General features: G+C 38.9%; 1 protein-coding gene across 1 annotated transcript; it reads left to right on the top strand.

Annotated features, from left to right (window-relative positions):
• Positions 1-4,003: 4,003 nt before the first annotated feature.
• Positions 4,004-23,166, top strand: LOC139465249 (uncharacterized). The gene is made up of 5 exons (XM_071246925.1): positions 4,004-4,168; positions 18,453-18,572; positions 19,186-19,543; positions 20,702-20,765; positions 22,127-23,166. The coding sequence occupies exons 2-4, from the start codon at positions 18,468-18,470 to the stop codon at positions 20,761-20,763; spliced, it is 525 nt and encodes a 174-aa protein (XP_071103026.1). The 5' UTR covers positions 4,004-4,168; positions 18,453-18,467; the 3' UTR covers positions 20,764-20,765; positions 22,127-23,166.
• The last annotated feature ends 386 nt before the right edge of the window (positions 23,167-23,552 follow it).

Genomic DNA, 23,552 nt, shown 5'->3' on the forward strand with positions numbered 1-23,552 from the left:
CCTGAAAAATGAAACAGAAGGCTTTTTTGTTTGCTGCTCAGGACCAGTCACTTCCAACTCGAAACCGTCAATGTGTTATTTTGCATCAAAATGTAAATATGAAATGTAGATTATGCAATGAATTTAATGAGACTGTCCATCACATTGTCAGTGGCTGACCCGCTTTGGCACAAACACAGTATCTTAAGCGACATGATGGAGTGGCTCGATCATGTTATTACAGTCTTCGCCATGCTTGTGGTTTTGACACAGAGGTCCATCCATGGTACGACCCTGAATATGTAGAGGGCGGCATTGAAAATGACAAATACCAAATTCTTTGGAATAGGGCCGTTTACAGCCTCCTACGTATCCAGGCCATCAAACCTGTTCTTGTCCTTTTTGATAAATCCAATTAAATCATGTATAATATTCAATTTTCTGTCCCTTTTGACTCTAATGTGATTGAAAAGATTCAGGAAAAACATGACAAATATGCTGACCTTGCTTTCGAAATGTCACACTTGCATCCCAAGTACTAAGTTTTCCGACTCCCCATTGTTCTCGGTGCCTTAGGTTTGGTACCTCCCAATTGGGACAATCTCAATGTCAAAGGCTGATTTTGTTAATGATTCTGTAGTACTGCACGGTACAGAAATGACTGCCAAGTATGCGAACTGCCGTCTCAAATTGGCAGATGCTCGGTTTTTCAAGGTAATGCTTTCTAAACGACTACAGCCTCGAGTTTATGTGCACTTTGTTGAGAAGATCAGCAACCCCGCAGTCTTCGCTTGGATGAAGTCAGCTGGCCGGAAGCGTGAAACAAAAAGTGTTCTGTTTTCTGTTCACTTCTACTCAACATGTAATTATGTAGATTATGCAAGGATTTTAAAGAGACTGTCCAACGCAGTGTCATTGGATGCCCAGCTTTGACACAGTTCAGCGACATGAATGCGTGGCTCAGTCATCATATTACCATCTTCGCCATGCTTTTGGTTTGCTCAAAGCGCTGTCATTTTTCCCCGGTCGGGAGATCACTGTGCACTGAATGTTTGATTCTCAGTTCCCAAGGGAATATACATCCAAGGGTGCCTAATGAGGCACCAGACGGTTAACATTTACCTGCGCGCTGTGCACAGTTCCACGTGCCACTATTAACTATTTCAAGATCAATATTATTCAACGAAACCTTGACATGGATCCAAATACATTGTATATGTTGTGCACTTGACCTATCGTGTACGTTTGGTATTTCTATTACTGACGAGACATCCCCGAACACCTTTTGCCATCACTGATTTTCAGGGATCCATTCATATATTTTTATCACTATTTTGTCTTTTACGCGCAATAGGATCTGTTTCGGCAGATAATCGAGACTGGTTGTTCTCTGGCGTTATGCGTTGTAGTCTATTAACTAAGTGTAAAGCAATGTTTGGATTACTTATTTAAACGGTAATACAAAGATTCATTTCTCCAAAATGTGTGGAAGGTTTTCATTTCTGATATTTTTAACACATATATGATCATTTGTATGTCAATGGGTGGCTTTTATGTATAAAGCACCTGGATGTAAATTAATGTGAAAAACCGAGTAATCATAAATTTAATGTAATAATACAATAAATATCAAAATACTCTGAGAAAATTGTTGTGGAGAATAGGAGAATGTTGTGGGTCCACAAATGAATGACAAATCAAACTAAAACACATTTACTTTTCTCTTGTTTTTCCTTGAAATTTGAATCCTGTACAATGTCCAATAAGACGTGTCTAGGTTTGTCAGCACCATACTCGGGGGCACGGGTGGCCCAGTCGTCTAAGACGCCGCAATTCGCTGTGTGTTTCTAGGTTTATCAGCACCGTACCCATGCTCATGGATTTCGCCAAAGGGGTAAACGTCTGAGATCTGCTCCACTTGGGGCTTTTCCTCCCACGTTAAGCTTACACGCTGTGATATAACTGGAATACTGTTAAAAGCGTCGTAAAACCCAACTCACTCACTCACTCACTCACTCACAATAAGACGTTATCTTGATTCTAACTTCAGACATATTACCTTACGTTACATATTACACAAGAAGACAAAACCCTTTCCACAGTCATAAAAATAGATTTGTCCATTGTAAGATTCAGGCTGTATCACGAGCATGTGTTCATGAATCCTTATCAAATAGACTAAGTGATGATACCATGTGTTCGCGTAAAGGCGTTGCTATTATTTCACATTAACTGTAAGCATTACCAAAGTTTAAAGAACCAACACAGGATGCTCGAGAACATGGGGAACTGAAATCGCTATGTGGGCCATATTCACCTTGGGAGGACAATTATGAAGTCTGTGGTGTGTTGTAGAACACGAACGATCGCTTAACCTTAGAGGTATCCATTATAAAATTAGTAGTTCGAAGATAGTGCTCTGGAGTGACAGCAGTGCCTTCTAGGAACATAATTGCTGACATACAATAACACAATGTGTGACTTCGCTAGATTAGGTTGCAAGGGGGAGCATGACTATTGAGAAGAACATTCAGCGCTTGTCAGGAGGTGTGACACGAATAAGATAACTTGACATTAATATAAATGTGATCTCTGATAGAATTCACGACGACAACGCAGGCGGCAGCTAACATTATTGTCGTTGACAGTAGAATACATATTGTTGCAACTGAATATTTAAGATACACGTTGGTACATGAAAGCAAATGAAGTGTCAAATATCTAGCATGATTGAAGTGTTACTGGTATAGCCATGACGGCTTTTTGCAGCATTATGTATGGTTCGTGTACATGTCCAGTAAGGCCTGTATGCATTTTTAATTATTATCACTTTCACTGCCGCTACTACTACGACTACTACTACCAACAACAGAACTAATACTACTACAATTACTACTACCACAACAACTTCTACTTCTTCTACTACTACTATTACTTCTACTACTACTACTTCTTCTACTACTACTACTACTACTACTACTACTTCTACTACCACTACTACTACTACTACTACTACTACTACTACTACTACTACCAACAACGACAACTACTACATATACTAACATGACTACATGCTGATTTGAACTTTAGCAACTGTCGTCAGTACTCTTGACCACAATGATTATTTTCTAACCAATAAACATAAAAGAGGTCAATCCAAGAGCCAGTCAATGAAAGGTTAGTTCAAATAATCCATTAAATACTTTAATTTATGCCGCACCTGTTATCACTGCCGCTACCAAGGTAGCACAAAATTCGGGTTTGTTTCCTCGCAGAGGTTTGTTCCATTCACCATTTGAAGCTTTCTAGGGCTGCATTATAACACTTTTACTCGTTTAAACGCCCACTAAACCTTTCTCGAACCTATTAACCTCAGAAATTATTGATTTTTACCAGAACTCTGTATATGTTTTGTGCAAACATTTTAAATGTGTCCATTATGTATTTGTACGCGTCAAATAACATACCTCTACGCAGATACTTAAGGTACTTCAATATATCAATCATCATTTGAATGGTAAACGTTTATAATACACCATTCTTTGGGAAAGACGAAATCCGCACCCAAAACCAAGTCCAATCCAAGGAAGCAGATATGTAAAGGGTGAAATACCACCCAAACTATTCCGTTTCGATATTCCAATACTACCGTCTTGCACTTAATACAAATAGGTGATAGACACAATGATCATTATTTCTAAGGTAGGAAATATCAACGACTAATACGCATTTAAAAAGTACTTCTTCCGAACACGTATAATTACATCCCAAAGTAATGATATTGGTGAAATCACTTTCCGTTTTCAGCTGTCTATTCATATTCATCGTGAAATGTCACATGTATATATCGTGGCGAGTCCTCATGTTTGAAATGATCACGGATCCATAAGTTAAAACGGCAAATCCCCAAAGGTTTTGAGTTGGCATACGCCACATTAGTCTTGTCGAATTGTCGATATCACTGCGATTGCAGCCAACACAAGCACTGTGACCACGCCCCCTGCGTGTCTCCTAGCCTTGCGTGGGAAAACACCTCAATAGCGTGTGTGATCGATGCCTCTCTGAAAGCATTGTATAAAGACTGTCACTAGTACAGAATCACCGTCAGACTCGAAGGAACGTCTGTCCACTCATCAAGGGAACCGAGACAACTACCGGCTAACGCCACATTACCCCTCAACGTTTAAAGGTAAGGTTTAATGCTTAACATAGAAGGGGGTCCTTAAACCATGCGAACGTGTTAAGATTTCAATACAAACAGGTTTGGATAGTGGATATACAATTATAAAGTTACTTAAAGTTATCTAATATTAAATATTTTGACATATTTCGTTTTGTTCCCGGATTCGAAACTTTATTAGTTCAAAAACAATTCAGATATGTTCTTTTAAGGGTGCGATGACTTATCATCTATCTTAAAGGCGTTTGTTTTGTGAAGGTTTTATATTTGCAGATGTATGAAGATCGCGTTTAGATTATTAAAAGTATCAGATGTCCGCTACTTATATATTAGCATGCAAAAAAAATATCACGAAACAAAAATATTTCGGATATTGTCAGTTCGATTATAACGTGTAAAACATGACAATGTTATTTTTCACATTTTCAAGAAGTCATGTTGTTACACAGAATAGTTGTTTCTCCAACCACTTGCACAGAGAATGTCATTTAAATGTCAATGTCGAGTGTATCCATTCAATGCACTTCAAGCAGACACCGATAAAACAAGAAAAAGAGAACTGATTTTTATATGAGCGGCAACATTGTATGGCAGACTTTTACTTATACTAACATGGTAATTACTTACAACGGGAAGACTCTAAGACAATGTGAAATATGAAACTAGGCATCGGGAACGTCTATTATCCGCTGTGAAACATTCTCCTGGACTGACAATCCCAACGGGTGTCATGTTTGGCTCTTTTTGTCAATTATGGATGGACAAACAATCGATTTTCTCAAAGTTATAAAGGTGCGTCTTGGGTAGTCGGATGGGTATGGCGTTCGATCGTGACACTGAGTGCCTCGTTCAACTCCCACATTCTCGATATACCCTGTAATGCTTTTATGATCAATCTGCTAAAAGCGACAAACAACATCAGTCAGACTCATCCAAATTAATTATTACTTGAACTAGAACGCTTGAACACATAGAAAAAGAACAACCAGAATTTAACTTATGTTACGTTTAAGTGGAATGTCATCAAAAGTGTTTTGAAAAACATATCTTAGTAGAAAGTGATATAAACCGCTCCGTTTCTCGTTAATGATATGTCAATGTCATTAGTTTACAGTGTATCAAGTTCACACTCACAAGAACCCGGGATGTACTTGTTCCCTGGGGAAGTCGTGTGCGCTTCCATTTTATTGCAGTCTATTAATACCTATGCCAAACAGTTCCTTTGGGTGTCGACCTATTCAATAATGGCACCAGGCCCATGACAGATTAGTTAACTGCTGACAGAGAAACTTAAAGTCAAGGGCGATTTACTATTACACTTGAACAAATTTTAGAAATAAATGTTGCTAGTTTATGTAAGAAATACAAATGTTGTACTGAACGTTCAACCATGTGAACACTTTCCTATCTCGTCATGACGTCTTCTTCAGTTTAGGTTACTGTTGGTAGTAGCCAATATTTGAAAGGTTTTACAACTCGTCCTGACAACGAGCTTCTAAGAATTGGCACGTTTTCCAACAATATTGAAGAGGAGAGGCGTGTATTAGAATGTCGGGGTACAATTATTCTACTTGAAGGACAACTACTTTGTTTATGTGACAATCCTTGCCATACGTTTTAGGGCAATCGCAGGATACATGTAAGGGTATCATTATTGTATGAACTCATCCATATGACAATTTTCGTCATATCTGAAACGTAGCTTAAGCATGTACGTATCCACAGTCTTCCTGTATAGAGATTTGATTCCTGATATTGCTTCATATTGAAATGTCATTCACGTTATGACCCGTGAAGATTCCGGGGTGGAATAGGTCTTCAGCAACCCATACTTGCCGTAAAAGGCGACTATGCTTGTCGTAAAAGGCGACTAACGGGATCGGGGGGTCAGGCTCGCTGACTTGGTTGATACATGTCATCGATCCCAACTGCGTGGATCGATGCTCATGATATTAATCACTGGATTGTCTGGTCCAGACTCGATTATTTACAGCCCGCCGTCATATAGCTTGAATATTGCTGAGTGTGGCGTTAAACAACAAATCAATCAACCAAATCATTCACGTTATTCCCCGCTGTGCTGAAAACTGCTTAAAACCAATTATTGTAAATACTGTCAACACACTTTTTAGTATGATGACTAACATCCTAAGATCATAACGGTGGTAATCATGAATTAAACCTGAGACCAGCCGACCCTGACAAAACTCTACACAGGATGTGAAAAGGCAAATGGGTGAAAACGTCCCCAGAGTAGACAACATGTGAGTTCTTCTGTACCCTGAAGACGTCACCACTCCATCATTTTATATGCCTTAGCGCCATGATAGATACATCTTTTTTTCCAGATTGCAAACTGACGCTTTCACTTTACCGCAAGACCAATACAATTTGATCTTTCTGCTTCTACGATATTTATGACTACACATTTGTATAAGTCACTTGGTTCATGGAAGTGATACGTGTATGTAAATAGTTTATAGAGAGAACGCCGACTACGAACCTATTTATTTAAATACGTACCCTTCCCTACAACAGTAGAGTTACCATCAAGATAGCACTAAATAGCCTAGATGTCATTCATCACAGGAAAACCCATTAAGATGTTGCCAGAGAGTGAACGCTATCTCTTTTATCGTGATGTCTTCTCGTGTTCGAGTTCATTAATAACCAAAAAAGTTAGAGATGAAATATGTTTGTTTAGTTAGTTACGGACTCGAATCTTGTCATCTTCCCTGTGTTATCTGAATATTTTGATTTACATATTGACCTTTTTTCATAAATGTTTTATTACAACAAGTTTGATGTTAGTTTCTTGGTTACGAAAACAAGTCAGTTGTTACGGATTTATATTTCAATCAAAACCTAGCCAGGCAGTTCCTCCATTCCTTGTATCTTCTTACCGGGTTATAAACTTCCAACACATGGGACTACTTGCCACCATGTAATGCATTACATAGATCATCTCCACTACCGGCTCATGTGTTGAGAATGACTAGTTTATGAGGAGAACTGGCCCATTCACTCTGTCAAAGGATCACTCACTTGACTATATTTTACATCAGCACAGCCACAGGGAAGTGTTCACAGATTATAACATTATCACTGTCTAAGGATTCCCTTGTTGGGGTAAATCCCTATGAGCCCCAGGGGGCAGGACAATTTTGTTGCCAGGGTCGCTGTTTCAGTACATCTTCAGTTGACTCTGTATAAGACGCTCACAGCTAGCATCTTCAAGCTGAGATAACAGCCATTTGCTATCGGGTGCCACTTTATAGGTAAAATGAGTAAGTGAATTGAATGCAATGCCTTCTTGAGCCGAATTTCACTTCTATCACCACGTGTCAGCCTAATGTTGGAAGAGACCCGTGAAGATCCGAGTAAGAATAGGTCTTCAGCAACCCATGCTTGTCGAAAGAGGCGACTAACGGGATCGGGTGGTCATGCTCGCTGACTTGGTTGATGCGTGTCATCGTATCCAAATTGCGTAGATCGATGCTCGTGATATCAATCACTGGATTGTCAGCTCCAGACTCGATTATTTAGAGACTGCCGTCATATTGCTGTACGATTGCTGAGTACGAGTTTAAACAATAAATAAACAAGCTAAAAACATGATGTGAAGGGACATCATGTGATGCATGAAATGATGCAGGTCTTAGATAGTTAATATTTAGGTGAAACCTACAAGCATGGGAACGATGGTGATTATCAGTTGTAAGTAAGGGACATATTCAGGGTGAATATGGGATTCGAACCCACGATCGTCGGATCCTGGTACGAGTAAAGGACAGGATTTGACACTTCGGAGATTTTTTAGCATAAGCCGCCCACTCTCCGTTTGACACAACCAGAAATAAAGGTTGCAGAATTGATGACAGTGCAATTGTACAAAGCAAAATACTGTTCTGCCGTTTCCCCTACTTTTCACCATGAAGTAATTCATCTTCACGTACATCCAATCTAAAATAAACATGGACGTCAAATCATTTTGAAACGAAAGCTCCTCTTAGCCTAAAGGGGAATGATGTTTTTATTTACTTTATTTGATGATTGACATCCAGAGACAAAACATTAGATACTCTAAACGTATAACTTGGCATTTGTGCGAACACTGAATAGCTACAGGTAAATCAGTATTGCGTCGACTATACACTTGTTCTGTTGACTAGGGAAACCGGCCTTTCTCAGAATCACCCACTCAGTCTTTCAGTTATAACTGGAATGTAATCATTGGCCAATCTCTTAGAAATCTCCCACGGATGAAAAGACCCCCCCATTAAGTCCATTTAAAACTGCCCTCTGCGTTCTAGAAATCCCATTAGATCTAAAGTAATATATTACAGCTGCCCACCTAAACATAAAATAATATTTTGTAGGTCTTCATTAACAAGGATGTTTACAATTACATAGCTGATAAACATGTATTTGCAATGTCGCTATTTCATATTTACCCCACTGAAAGTAATCCCTTTGAAATATTCTTAGTGATCTCCAAAACAGAGTTCTCGAAAACATCCCTGCGAATATGTGTGGGTGCTCGTTACCTTCTTGTTACCCACACAGCTGAGAGAATGGCAACCTTCTAAGCCCAACGCTTACCAGTTAAGCGGTGTATTGAGATGGCTGAGCGTGCCTGGTCCTCTTGTCCCATGTCATCGGGCGCCAGCTTAACTCTACCAGACGCTACAATCCTGTCAAAGAAGGTGTTGGGGCCGTGACATATCCAGACGCCAAAGCTATTGTTGAGACAATGCTTCACAAGAGATACTGTGTCTAAATTACATGCTGTATTGCCGATTTCCGAGACTAGATTCTGCAGCATTCCTACGGGAAGATGTCAGGATGAAAGTGAAAAAAGCGTTCAATGTCAGTTACCTCAAACCCCAGAGCTTACTGTATTGGGAAAGGTTCACTCCTTCTCCCTCCCCTTGAAACATTCAGCCCCTTTAGCTATGTAATGGAATATTTGAGGAGCATTGAGAATTATCATCTTTAACACCCCTCTCTTCATTGCAACTTAAAGCAGAAGGGGGTTGTGACAGTTTCGGGATTATGTACATCTTAAATGTCTTTGAATTTTATAGGCATTTTAACAGGGTCCTTGAATGACAACTTAACATGTCACATCCAGGCGACGAAATGTAAGAATGTGTGTGTGATATGATTCTAAATTGTCAGTACCATACAAAATGAACAATAACACAAAAAAGGTAAGATGGAATCCAATTTTTAACAATTAGTGATTATAATCACACAAGTAAATGATGTTTCAAAAGAATTCTGACTCGTTCGTTTTCATTCAGATTCCCTGAAAGGTCACGAGAATGCCAAGGGGAAGCTGTTACTTGTCTTTTCAAGTGAGCGATGATATTATCTCTGATTTGTTTTTCGCCGATGAGATTCTTGACTTGGTTCTTCTTCAGGCTAAATGTGTCTTCTCACGGAAAAGTCACGGCGTTTAATTCAATTGATGAAGTGATTTAAGGATAATAACGTCGGGTAATTACATTTAAGTGTTACATAACATATCTGTGGCTTCCTTTGGCATATAGAAACGTAGAAAATCCTATTACGAATAGATTTAATGTGAAAACGTGGAAAATGAGGGTTAGTAATGGATTTCAGTACTAGTGATTAATATTCCAAATTTGTCTATTACACCCTTTTCAATCTTGCACTAAAAATATCCAGGAATTCATTTGGATTTAGAGGGGCTTTAGGGGTACCCTAAAGATAAAGCATTTGCTGGTCACGCCGATTTTCTTCGATGCTATATTAAGGTACAGTATGTGGATGATATGTACAGATGTTTTGTTTACCCCTACAGTGCTGGAACAGTGGCGTAAAATAACCCCATTCAATCTTAGATTATAATGAAAGCATTTTGGACCTTGGTGGACCCATAATATTTACTTTTGAAATAATAACAGTGCGCCGTGAGCACAACATACATGTCTTCCTCACAACCAAATCAATAGCGGCATAAACAGATAAGTGATGGGCTTTTAACACATCAGCCCCTTGTCCTTCTCCGATTTGATTTGACTTTCCCCTTCACACGGCAATCCCTTGGATCTGATGCCTAAGCCTCGAGTGTCTGGGTCCACATTAATAAATGGGCACTTGCTCCAAGGTATGCCTTATACTTTCCTTTGAAATGCGTTCCTGATATAACATCCTCTTCTCTTTTATCTGTACCTCAATAAGATTGTTGGGTGAGAGAAGGTTAGTGGAAACAGGTTTATAATTTTACTAAGAAAGGTATTTGAAAACAAATCATCCTCAAGCATGTTATCAAATCATCTGCAGAAGCGGATGTTTTCCTTAAGTAAATTTATCTTTGGCTGATTCCTACGTCAACCGAATGCTGCTGTGGTAACGATGTAGAAATACCCAAACCTACCAACGTATAGAAGCCGAGTAGATCGATCACTTTGATAAAACAACCAGCATTTCAAAGGTTTGCGAAGCCTCATACTTGGCGCTAACCACCAACCAGGCAGTTATCTGATTATAACATCTTATTAATACCTATTCGTGGTTGCAATTCGAAGACAGTTGGTCACAGTGTACAAATGATGTTCGAGAATGTCTATTTAAAGTGAAAATACACAGAACATACGTGCTAATTCATCAGGCGTTTTAACTTCCCAACATACAGTTATACTCTCAAATGAAATCACGTGGAACAGGCATACCGTGTGCGTAAACATTGTTCTATTTGCAGGGAAAGGACAAATTGTTTATCAGCTTCGCGTATTCATTTCATTATACCTAACAATTAAATGACGGACAACACATATATTGCATTCCAATATCTAAAATAGTTAAACATACTTCAAGACACGTTAATATTTTCGTTAATTCCGAAATTCATTATTCACAAAGAAAACATTGGCATCCTCTGCTCTTGTAACAGATTTGTCTTCATGTGAGCAGTTTGTTCATAATTGGAAGCGGATACACGTGACAACGTCAACATACCAGATGCACATATTGCTCAAAAGACAAAACATGTTTCGTATTCACATTGTCCATCGATAAACATTAAGCAATTGATTCAGTTGATAACACTAATGCACGAGATATGGACAATCTCGAGAACTATATATAAGCTGGACTGTCACTAAGTGAAACTCGGAATTATTATAAACCGATTACACACTTATCGTAAATCCTTCAAACTATATTATAGGGGTAAGAATAGTACAAGTCCGGAAAATGTTTGATATTGAAGGGATTCCTGAATGCCTTAATGTATGAGGCTTAGGCAATGGCCAGGACGCTCTGTCGGAGCCAACACTGTGCCGCATGTTTGTCTATTAAGCGCGCGTTTGTGTGCATGTAAGTTTAGCCGTTGGAGACTATTAATCAGCGATGACTCAGCATATATTCTCAAATGTCTTTCAATTAATGTACTTTATGGATTTTCAGAAATAACGTTTCATTGACCGGCTCCGGGTTGGATATTATGTATGTTCCTTGGTAAGAAGATAACCATTGACGTCAGGAGTACGGAAGTCAGTTAAAGTTCAATATCAGAATACAAAAGTGTTGGTAGTGGTGATAGGAGGAATAGTAACAGTAGTAGTACTCCTGTAGTCATTGACGTAGTGGTAGCAGTTGCGGTAGTAGTAGTAGTAGTAGTAGTAGTAGCAGTATCTAAGTAACCACAGTAGTAGTAGTAGTAGTAGTAGTAGTAGTAGTAGTAGTAGTAGTAATGTTGTAGTCATAGTAGTAGTAACAGTTGGTGTGGTAGTAGTTGTTGTTGTAGTGGTAGCAGCAGCAGTAGTAGAAGTAATAGTAATAGTATCACCTATGTTTCAGCACCAGAAAAGTTCTTGTGGTTGTAACAGAATATACAAGAGTTCATACATCACAACAAAAGAAGTTTTTAATTTGTTTATAAGATGTATAAAGTGTAACCGAAGAAGTAGCAATGGAAGTTGTGAAAAACAATCAGTGGAGAAAGGGCATATGTATTTTGGATGAAGTAAGCTATAGGTAAATCAAAACCTCCGGCCATTTCATATGGAAGCCTCTGCGGAAGGGTATGGCTACATGTACACTTGACATTTACCTATTCACATTTCTTATTGTTGAAGGATTATTTAGTTCTGCGTCCTCGATTGGCTCAACTTATATTATGTGTCATATTTCAACTATTTGGGACAGATAATCGCCAAATTGTCACTCAACTCTGAGCAAACAATGTACATGTGCCATATTCGAATGGTGAAACAGTCTTACATCTGTAAACAAAACGGCAAAACCCTTTCCATAATCAAAGGAAAGCTCTGCTTAAAGCAGTCAGTTTTTCTATTCTTACTATTCCATGAAATGTATATTATGAGCATGTGTTGATGAATTACTATCTATTTTTGACGACACCAGGTGTTCGAGAAAAGGTATATGCATCCTTTCACATAGTAACACCGTCACAAACACATGCAAAGTCATGTCAAGTGTTCACATGAAGAAACATGGAAACATATGGTACAAGTTAAAATAGGGAACTCCACTTGACATCATTTATGTAACTGGAAATATCTACTATGAAACATTTGGAATGTTTTACTGAGGTATTGAATCCCGTAACTCTGATCACACAACATTAAGCAATAATCATACTATACTCTTCTTGTTTATTGATTATAAGGCAATAACACCTACAGTTACTAGTATACATGGTGCCTGTTTTCATAGAATGCACGTTTATGTCTTCGTACCTTTTGGGAAGTGGGAAGTTGATTGTTAATATGTTGTTTAAGGAAATCCAAATTATGCATCTCGATCGTCGCTACGTATCATGTCTATCGTAGTAGTTAAGTAGCAGCTATGAACATGTCACATTCACAAACAAGGGTTTAGAGATATATTGGACATGAGACTTTTGAGAAAGTCTTCACGAAATGTGGAGCTGGAGCTGCTGGAATATTGCTCGACATAAAGCGAAGGTTGATGATAGGAAAATTGACGTCATCCCTCTTATCACACGGTCTTGTGGACAGGTTGACACACTGAATCTTCATGCATAGATCTAATTATGAAACAGATGAGGCGGTTTCACTGGTTTCCTTTTTATCTGTTTCAAGTTAAAGATACTTACCAGTTATAGAATAGATAACGTAGTCATGTTAGCAGGAAGAATATATTGTCTCAAGTGAGAGAAACGAATCAATGTCTATTTGTGATAGGTTCAAGCGTGCCGATCTCGATGTATTGTAATGTATAATAATACAATCGACTTAACCCTTTTCATAATCATAAGAAATCGCTGCTAAAGCCAGATTCCGACTACAGCATGTGCATGTGTTTATAAATAACAATCAAACAGTGAAAAGGGGAGCAATAAACAATGACACAGACAAAGACTTGTGACTTAATGTGTCGCAAGATGCGTCTTATATTTATCTAGGAGTCCGACATGATCGACCATCAGTAAGCTTCTTGTTGATTCCAGATACAAATCATGACAAATAATCATTGCTCTCTACGTCTTGGCGTTGGCGGTAGCGCATTATTAGATAATTGTCGTGTCGACGTGTCTGCTATGCCTGACAGGGCGAGAGAAACACAAGAAGAAGAAAATAGTGAACGAAAAGGATGCAAACTCTAGCCGGAAGGATGGGGAAATGGGAATTGTTTATGTAGGACTGCAATAGGAATGAGAGTATATGGCAAGAGAGACAGCAATTGTTGAGAGAAGAGACAAAGGTGTAATCAGAGAGTCGCATGTAAGCTATGAAATTCCTAAGGAATAAAACCCGAGAAAACTGATATGGTATAATCGTTGCAGAATTACAAAATAATTAAGAAAGATTTTAAATTCAAAGAACGAAAAGGGTTCAAAAACAAAATTTATTGACTTAGATTGATAAGGGATAAACATGTTGTGCTCGGAATTGTTAAAAATGGAAAAGGAAGGACCTTGGATTATTTCGTAACTACTAGACATTATTAGGACCAAAGTAGCGTAACAATGTAACTCGCCGATTTCCTGTCATGTATGTTTCGCTAGGTCCATTGAATAGCAGGCACGATCATAAGTGTTTATGCCGACATGGTTTGCTGCTTTTAGTAACCTTGATTTCTACATAGAAATTCCATTTGCGCTAAATAAAGGGCTTTAGCATGAGAATTAGGATATGTTGCTGTGTGATTATTTGAACTAAATATATAACACTAAAGTCACTTGTCGGAACATTCGAAGAGTCATACAAAAATACACCAGTTTCAAAACATGTCAGAATGGCGTTTTATGAGAGACCATTAACGACCGTGTTTTCATTCGGTTCCCATACATTTTAACGTCAAAGGAGGACCCGAGTATTTAAGTCTTAAAAGGTTTTATAAAAACAAATAAAATTACCAAATGGAGCAGAATGAATTACGTTCAAGGTGATTGATGAGAGTTTGAGCACGAGGCTTGGTCAAACATTTGTCAAATCAACAAGTTCTGTTTGCCCACATGTTTGAAGGTTTTCTAATCCACTATGGCTTCAATTTGGGCAGAAGTTTCCAATAGCAAGTAAACTATTGTCTGTCCTTAAGTTGCACGTCTTTGCGATGTGGTTAGCACACGCTATCCTGATTCCAATGGAAATGAAAACCAAATGAGTTACAGAGCTTTTGTTTTTATATGATCATAATCTACATCTAGAGAAATGCGGGTTAAAATAACAGAAAAACATAATATATACGACTGCCTTAACTGGAATAATTTGTTCTCATTGCATGCACGAAACCTTAAGATAACCTTGTTCTTTCAGTGCATTTCTTTAATATATAGTCACCTGCAGACGGACGATAATCTCTCTGCTTTGCAAATATTGGCCAGAATAGGCCTTAAGAACGGTGATCTATCCCCTGCGGTAGTGTCCGCAGGAAAGGGGGTCCTTTGTCGACTTGCGCAACTATGCGTTCGATTAATTAGCTTCTTACTTCACTTTTCCCCAGAAGGATATATAAAAATTGACGATGGCTGGCAATCTATTGTCCTGTAATCCGCCTCTTTGAGCCGCTGGGTATTTTTGATTCATCCTAGGTGCCCGGATGAACTTCCAGGCGACTTGAGTTGTTAGTGCTAGATGGTCCAGCTTAAATCGGTGAAAATGTGTAGAAGTGTTTTGCCTCGCAGTCAGCCGAGTAATCACCAAGCAACCGTATACACCCAGAGAGTGCGGCGCTGATCTGAAATCTTTGCAAAACGAGCTCAGCACATATAGGCGTCAACTGTGTTGCAAACCTAGATGGCGCTGGTGTTGTATTCGAAATTACGTCCTTGTGAATTGCGTCTTTGAAACTATAAACAGCAACAATTAATTACTTGTATGCGTCTGTACCTTTAAATAACACTACACATATTATCAGCAACTTAATTTGTTTGTTTGATGGTTGTTTAACGCCAAACTCAGCAATATTTAAGCTATTCCACGGCGGTCTGTAAATAATCGAGTGTGGACCCGACAATCCAGTGACTGACATTATGAGCATCGATACATCGATACGATGACATGCATCAACCAAGTCAGCGAGCCTGACCACCCGATCCAGTTAGTCGCCTCTTACTACAAGCATAGTCGCCTTTCACGACAAGCATGGGTAGCTGAAGACCTATTCTAACCCGGATGTTCCAGGTCATTGAGTATATAGTGATACGTGCACCTTGTTAACTCGAAGATCATCGAGTCATCCATAGTTCGTGACAAACTGAATAATCATATTGGGCCATGATGCTGATAGAGATTCTGTCACGATTATTTACAGACCACTGTCATATTGCTATACTATTGCTGGTGAGACGTTAAACAAGTAGCAAACAGAACTAATTAAATTTTATGCACGCCCCTCTTGATCCTCATATCGGCATACATATTGTCAATCGTTTATGGTATGGGTTAGTTACATTTTCCTAGAACAAACATCATTTTTAGCTCTGTTAATGCCACGTAAAGCTTTTCTGAAATGAAAATTAAGATAAAGATAACTGTACCTCACATTAATAGCAGAGGCTGTGTTGAATAGTTTTCTATGATGACTGAACGGAATTTACGTTCATAGCTCTGTGGCGCTTCTTTTACAGCTACTATTACACAACAATAAAACCCGTTAATTACTAAATCATCTCACATGAATAGAAAATACTTTTATGACAGACTAATATGTAATAAAATAACAATCCCCGCTTTTCGGATCGATTATTCGCCCGCATGACTCTAATTGAATATCTTTGTTCACGAATTAGATGAGGAATCAGATTATAAGGAAAACATTGCTGCAGACTTTCTACAAGTTTTGAATACAAAGAAGGTAATCACAACGACAGCAGCGCAAGCTCATCAGAATAACAGAGAATTATAAAAAATGTTTTACACCTGATTGATGTCCTACGGAAAAGCACTAGGGGACGCAAGAAAACAAGTTAATGTCGTACACAGCTGAATGTATTTTATGCATGTAGCGTGCCTCACGGAGAAGTGGGCGAACCTTTATTGTAATTGCTCCTTTGTCGTACGCGTTTAGCAACATTTAGCACAATAGTATAAACAACATAGACATCAAAACAACAGACCTAGGCGGGTACTGTTAACAGTGTACACACATTTTCAGTTTGAAGGTCGATGGTATATTTTTCAGCATGTGCTTACTGGTCCGTGTTAGTTCGTAGTTCCGACATGCTCTCAATGAAGATCATGGTATGTGGTGGAGGTTTATGTACATACACTTGCGCAGTTAACCGTGAGCGTCCTGTACATGTATGATAAGTTTCGATCGACAGGTTTCATTTGCAAGTAGTATTCAGCAAACACGATGCTATGTTATTTGTGATGAACACATTTATTCTTTGTGATATTAATTGGTTTGATGTGTGTGTCAACCAGTTCATTACAAAACCATTTACATATGTTTGTAAAGTCACAAAGCTTTTCACAGACATACATATTGGTCTTATGGAGTTCATTATATTAGTGTTGCTATCATTATGTATTAACAATATGGGTTGCTGGGAAACAAAGAGCACACACAACCAGAGCTACAAGGGAAAGCCTTGTCTTTTGTATTTTGTGTTTTAAAAAATGCATTATTAATGTACCTATTACAGGTTCATACCGCACAAAGCGTTTCAACTATTTTTTTTGTAGCCACTTTTATGTAAGATTACATTTTACCCATATTATAAGCATACTTATAATGCGCCAAATTCACATCTGAAAGCATGCCCAAAGGGCTCTTACCCAGGTCAATGGAAAAGTGTGCCTTCGATTTTCATTCTCAGCAATACATATTGAATTAATTTATTTGAAGACCAGGTGTTGATGTAATCATGGTATTCACATCAAGTGCTGTGTCTAAGGACGTGTGATTAACTGGTGGATATGTACACGGATTTAATGGTTCAAATACATGTATTCTATCCTTTGATTTAGATTTATTTTTCTATCTGTGCATTTTTCTTGTCAATTCGTATTCTCTATGAATGCACCTGTTGGCATTTGTCGCGACATGTGTTGGCGGCGTGAGCTAAACAAGTGCCACTATGTCAACTGCCTGTCATCCTTCGAGCTATAGGGGCGGTGGGGTATCTTAGAGGTTAAAGCGTTCGCTCGTCACGCTAGAGACCCGGGTCCGATTCCTCATCGGCACAATGTGTGAAGCCCATTGGGTGGTGTCCCCCGCCGTGATATTGCTGGAATATTGCTAAAAGAGGGGAAAAACTATACTAACTTACTCACACTTCCAGCTGTGGTAAATGTATTTGTAAGGATTGTTGTATGCATCAATGATATCAACGTTCGGTTGACTTACATTGCAGGGTCCATTAATTAACTAATTCATTCATCCATTAATAAATACCATGCGGATACTCAAAGCAAATATTTTGTATTTTTGTTTCGTTTGTTGTTTAACGCTGCACTCAGCAGTATTCCAGCTATATGACGGCGGTCCGTAAATAATCGAGTCTGGACCCGACAATCCAGTGATTGACAACATGAGCCTCGATCCACGCAATTTGGATACGATGACATGTATCAAACAAGTCAACGAGCCAGACCACCCGATCCCGTTAACGCTTTAGTTGCCTCTTACGACAAGCATAGTCGCCTTCTATGGCAAGCATGGGTTGCCGTAGACCTACTCTACTCCGGATCTTCACGGGTCCTTAAATTTGCTTATATATGTTCATTTTACAGATTTTATTTCTGTCAAAACATTTGTTTTTTCAACATGTACTGCAATAGTATTCATACTACCACATTTTACTGATTCCGTTTTTCTCCTCTTCCAGCAACCTTCAACAAACATGTCCTCAAGCCAAGGTGTGATATTTGTACTGGCAGGATTTGCTCTTCTCGCATTGGTCAACGCAGAGGCATTAGATGATAACACAGCTGCAAGTCTATACAAGGTAAATTACATGCAGAAAACATTTTTAGAAATAGAAATGAATATGAATGAGTTAGTTTGGTTAAACGCTGCTTGTACAGTATTCCAGCTATATCACGTTGTGTCAGCTTGATGTAGGATTGAGTGTGAGTGAGTGACTGAGTGAGTTGGGTTTTACGCTGCATTTATTTCCGCTATATCACGGCGGGGGTTTCAGAAACGGAGTGCACATTATACCCATGATGGGAATCAAACCCGGGCTGCGGGCCTGACGAGCGAATCCTTTAACAACCCGGTTACCATACCGCCCCCGACCCCATCCCTTCATGTAGAAGGAGTTGCCAGAAACCTAGAATCATAGCGAATCTGGGATTCTAACCCACGATCATAGATTTTTGTCACGTCTGAAGGACGCAACTAGGCGAACTGTAGCGTCTTAGACTATTAGGTTAGTCCTGTTAGTGGGGTTGGGCACAGATGCAGAGAAAACAAATCACCGAGAGAGACACAGAGAGATGGACAGACAGGGGATAGTGCGAAGGCTAATTTCTTTTTTCCTTAATATGTGACCTATAACATAATCAACACACTTCCAAAACACATCATTGTGACGGCTATATAATCTTACGTTGCAGTTATTACAACCAGCCTATCAATCAACAGTAGCAGAGAAGCGGGCGGGTGACCTCAACCTTGCCTTCGATGCGCCACCCGATCCCAACTGGAGTGCGGGTCCTTCAACCTACGGCTTTGGGTCCCTACTCAGACGAGCACCCGCAGGCTACAGGAGGAACCTCATCGAAGACAAGCGTTTTGGATACGTTGGCAGCAGAGGAAAGAGGACAGAACTAGGATTCGGATATGTTGGAAGCAGAGGAAAACGCACGAATCATGCCACCGCCTTTGTTACGTTAAGAGATCTTTTGGATATGTACGAAGAGCGAGCTAGAGGATTACCCTTCCGAGCATCTGATCTCAACAGCCTCAGCCAAGGTGAGTTGTGTTCTGAATCCTTTGACAAAGCACGACAGCATTGGAAACAACAATTCTAAACAGCTGTACATGTCCCTGTGTGTTTACTTCTTGTTTTAACAGATTTATTTATTTATTTATTTATTTATTTATTTATTTATTTATTTATTTCAGGAATTGTATATTCAATTAAACCTTGTTAACGCGAAGTCAGGGGGACCATCGAAAATGCATTCAGTTATCCGCAGTTCGAGACACATATCCTGGACCCATTATAGCTTTGTTTTGAGTCCGGTTCGGATGACACCATGTCAATAATAGCTGTCCAATCAAATTACACTAACAGTCGATAGAAGTGCAGTACTTAGTGATAAGATAGATGGAGGGGTGACGTCGCACCCGAAACGAAGCTGTGGTTGCAAATGGATCCAGGGTATTTGTTGCAATGTAATAACGATACAATTCACTAGATAATCGAGGGTGAGTCAGGTGTCGTTATTGCACCATGTCATCGATAAAGATCAAGAATGAAATGCTGTGAACGGCACAAACGAAATATCGAGATAAGGGGTTTGATTTGACGAGGTTAAAGGAGGTCGAGTTGACGAGGTTAAAGGAGTTCGAGTTGACGAGATTGAAGTAGTTCGAGTTGACGAAATTGAAGTAGTTCGAGGTGACGAGATTGAGTTGAAGAGGTTAAAGGAGGCCGAATTGACGAGGTGAAAGGAGGTCGAGTTGACGAGGTTAAAGGTGTTCGAGTTGACAAGGTTAAAGCTGTTCGAGTTGACGGGGTTAAAGGAGTTTGAGTTGACGGGGTTAAAGGAGTTTGAATTGACGACGTTAAAGGAGTTTGAGTTGACGAGCTTAAAGGAGAACGAGTTGACGAGCTTAAAGGTGTTCGAGTTGACGGGGTTAAAGGAGTTCGAGCTGACGAGGCTAAAGAAGTTTGAGTTGAGGTTAAAAGGAAATTCAGTAAACGAGGTTAAATATGTTCCAGTTGACGAGATGTCACTATACATAAGTGCATGCTGAACTGACAACCGTGTTTGTTTGTTATAAGTAGGTGCATCCTCATCGTCTATCTCATTAAGCTTTAAAGACTCACTCTTGTACAAATATCTGACCTTGCAGAATATCGTGAAGAGGGCGGTTCTCTTATGTTTTTGCTACCTTTTTCAGATTCCGCTTTGCTCAACAGTAAACGACAACCACACTTCGGATTCCACGGTGTAAGAGGTTGAACGTAAGTAGATGTGTATTTTGTTTCTTCTCTTGTGTACGTATCTGACGTTACTAACTCAGTGTTTGGTTGGACGCTGATGCGATGTTCACCCTTTGTGTCCAGTCAGTTGGACGAAGGTCGCCAGTATGATGGCAGTAGCTATACATTAGCTGTTACATTGCTTCTTACCCCAATCTGTCCGGTTGTTTTAACCACAGTAGTACTCCCGTGGTGATATATGTAATCTGTAATATATTTGCTACATATTGTAACTGTACACCATGTACCGCTGTGAGCGGTCTTATTGGAAAAACGTTGAAGATGATGATGATGATGATGATGATGATGATGATGATGAGGTCCACAGTAACGAAGGAGTTCTTAGGTTCGGTGACTTGGCTGATTGCATGACTTTGTTCATCAATCGCTTAGTTACGGACGCTGGGGTATGGCTGATTGTGATGTGAAATAACATTCACACAAATTTGTTGGGCTGACCAAAGCCGTTGATTTAAATCTCAAATATTGAACCTCACAGTCTGATGGGACAGAGACTGGTCCAGTAATTAAAGTCACCGTCACTTGCTGAGAATAATTGTTTGTCCTAGTCGTGCCAAAATCTACTAATCGCGGGTTCCAATCTGATTCTTTGTCAGTTATCTCAAACCTGCATCATTTGGAGTTTCTCACCTTCGTGACACGCCCCGATAACAGAAAACAAATGTTCAAAGCAGCGTTAACCCCGTCTCTCTGAAAGTGTAAGCATGTTAATGTATGTTTTGAGTGGGATCATGGGTCAGCTAGGAGACCACCCCCAGCTTGTTCAGGCTGTTCCCAGCAATAACAGCTGTAGGTAGAACCAACAACTTACAGCTACAGTAAACTATGGTTATAACGAACTCAAAGGGACTTCTAATTTTAGTTCGTTATAACCGTAGTTCGTTGTAAGCATATATAAAGCATAACTACAGCATATAATCGGGAGTAAAAAGTTAGTTCGTTATATCCGTTAGTTCGTTATAAGCGTGTTCGTTATAACCGTAGTTTACTGTACCAGCGAACAACCAAACACAGAAAATAATTGATTGCTATGAAACCGACCATCTTCAGAGGTTTTGAATGAGGATGTTATGTTTGAGTATATAAATATTTTATACGAACATATACTAAACAAAAATGTTTATGATAATGAATATTTTGAGGATATTATTTGAAGAATGAGTTTCTTTAAATTTGTCCGATTAAAAAGATAGTTCGTGATCCCTAACTATTTTTGTTCAATATATGTTACAAAAACACCAAGGAACTTATGGAAATTTAGTTATTTATCCATTCCTAATTAGTTTTCAACTCCATGTACTGATACCCCATTTCTTCTGCAGATACCCACGCCTAGTGTGAGTGGAACTTTGATGCTGAAACTGACAACATACCTGTAAATGGAATGCAGTATTTTGACTGAAGGCGGAAATTCAAGTGGAACTGCTCTTACCACAATGCGGGATATTACCTTACAACAGAGGACACGTGACAAAAAAATCTACATTTTTTTCAAGACTCGTGACAAGATAAACAGTATCCTTGTGTGACATTCATTATAATATGAAACGTAGGACCGTCATCCGTACAAACATTCTAAGTTTACTCTCATTTATTGTAAATAAAATCCGTGAAAGAAGAAATGTTATATTGGTGCATCACGTGAAATGATGCATATGGCACGTGACAAACAAGCACTTCCGTCCGGGGATACAGATAAATTCCTTCAACTAACTGACAAGAAAGAACTATCATGATCATGCTGGTGTCCAGCTGAAAGGGAGAGAGCCACTTAACCAAGGAATTCAACTTCATGAAGTGTGATATTTGAGAATAGACAATTGTACAGAGATTATGATGTTCATTTCCTTTTTCATTCTTCGTTTGTATCACAATGTAGGTTGTCTGATAGAGATTGTCCATTATATCAATTCAGAGTTATACATTCCCCTATTTTCATAATGATTTGTTTGTTATTTCGTTTGCTTGTTAGAATTCATTTTGTATGAAAATATCAGAAGCATTGGACATGTTGTTTATTTGTTCACTTTATTTAATGCTAGATTCATGAATACACACCATCAGATTTTGCCTTTGAAACGTAACGCCTGCTGCCAATATTATATATACTGCACATAAAATAGGTATGGAATTACGAACATTACTTGGATTCTAGCTTGTTTCACCCCTTAAACATATTTATGTGGCATTTCTGGCGGTGTATATTCTTTTTAGAGCTGCGGGTGATTATACGCTTGTACATTTCATTATATATCTCGTGATATATCCGTTTCTTCTATTTTTGTCTCTGCAAATAGAAAATATTTTAAAATAAATTTGTCTTCAAAACTAATCGTCCGTGCTCCTCTGTGGTAAATAAAAATCTAAGAGTTGCACACAGAAACCCTGTTCTATATTCTATGGGCGACACATGAAGAATGTAGATGGTAACACGAGACAGACACACTTGTGTACTGAAACCATTTTACATATTCCACTTGATATACATGAAGTGTGTTGATGGTTGCTCGAGACAGACACACTGGTGTACAATAATCATCTTCTATTCTACATGATACTACACAAAAAGTGTGTTGATGGTAGCACGAGACAGACACACTGGTGTACAATAAGCGTGTTCTATTCTACATGATATACAAGAGATGTGTTGATGATAACACGATACAGACGCACTGGCCGTACATGGTGTAGAATAGCCGGTTTCTATACCACGTGATATACAAGAGGTTTGTATATGGTAGCACGATA

This window comes from Haliotis cracherodii, unplaced genomic scaffold (assembly GCF_022045235.1).
Source record: "Haliotis cracherodii isolate W230 unplaced genomic scaffold, xgHalCrac1.p SCAF_18, whole genome shotgun sequence".
In the NCBI taxonomy this organism is placed as follows: Eukaryota; Metazoa; Mollusca; class Gastropoda; order Lepetellida; family Haliotidae; genus Haliotis; species Haliotis cracherodii.

Bases quoted from the DNA above. Each gene is read 5' to 3' on its own strand.
- LOC139465249 (XM_071246925.1), top strand. From the start codon at position 18,468: ATGTCCTCAAGCCAAGGTGTGATATTTGTACTGGCAGGATTTGCTCTT. The intron at 18,573-19,185 runs GTAAATTACATG...CTTACGTTGCAG, and splicing joins CAGCTGCAAGTCTATACAAG to TTATTACAACCAGCCTATCA. The intron at 19,544-20,701 runs GTGAGTTGTGTT...TACCTTTTTCAG, and splicing joins TCTCAACAGCCTCAGCCAAG to ATTCCGCTTTGCTCAACAGT.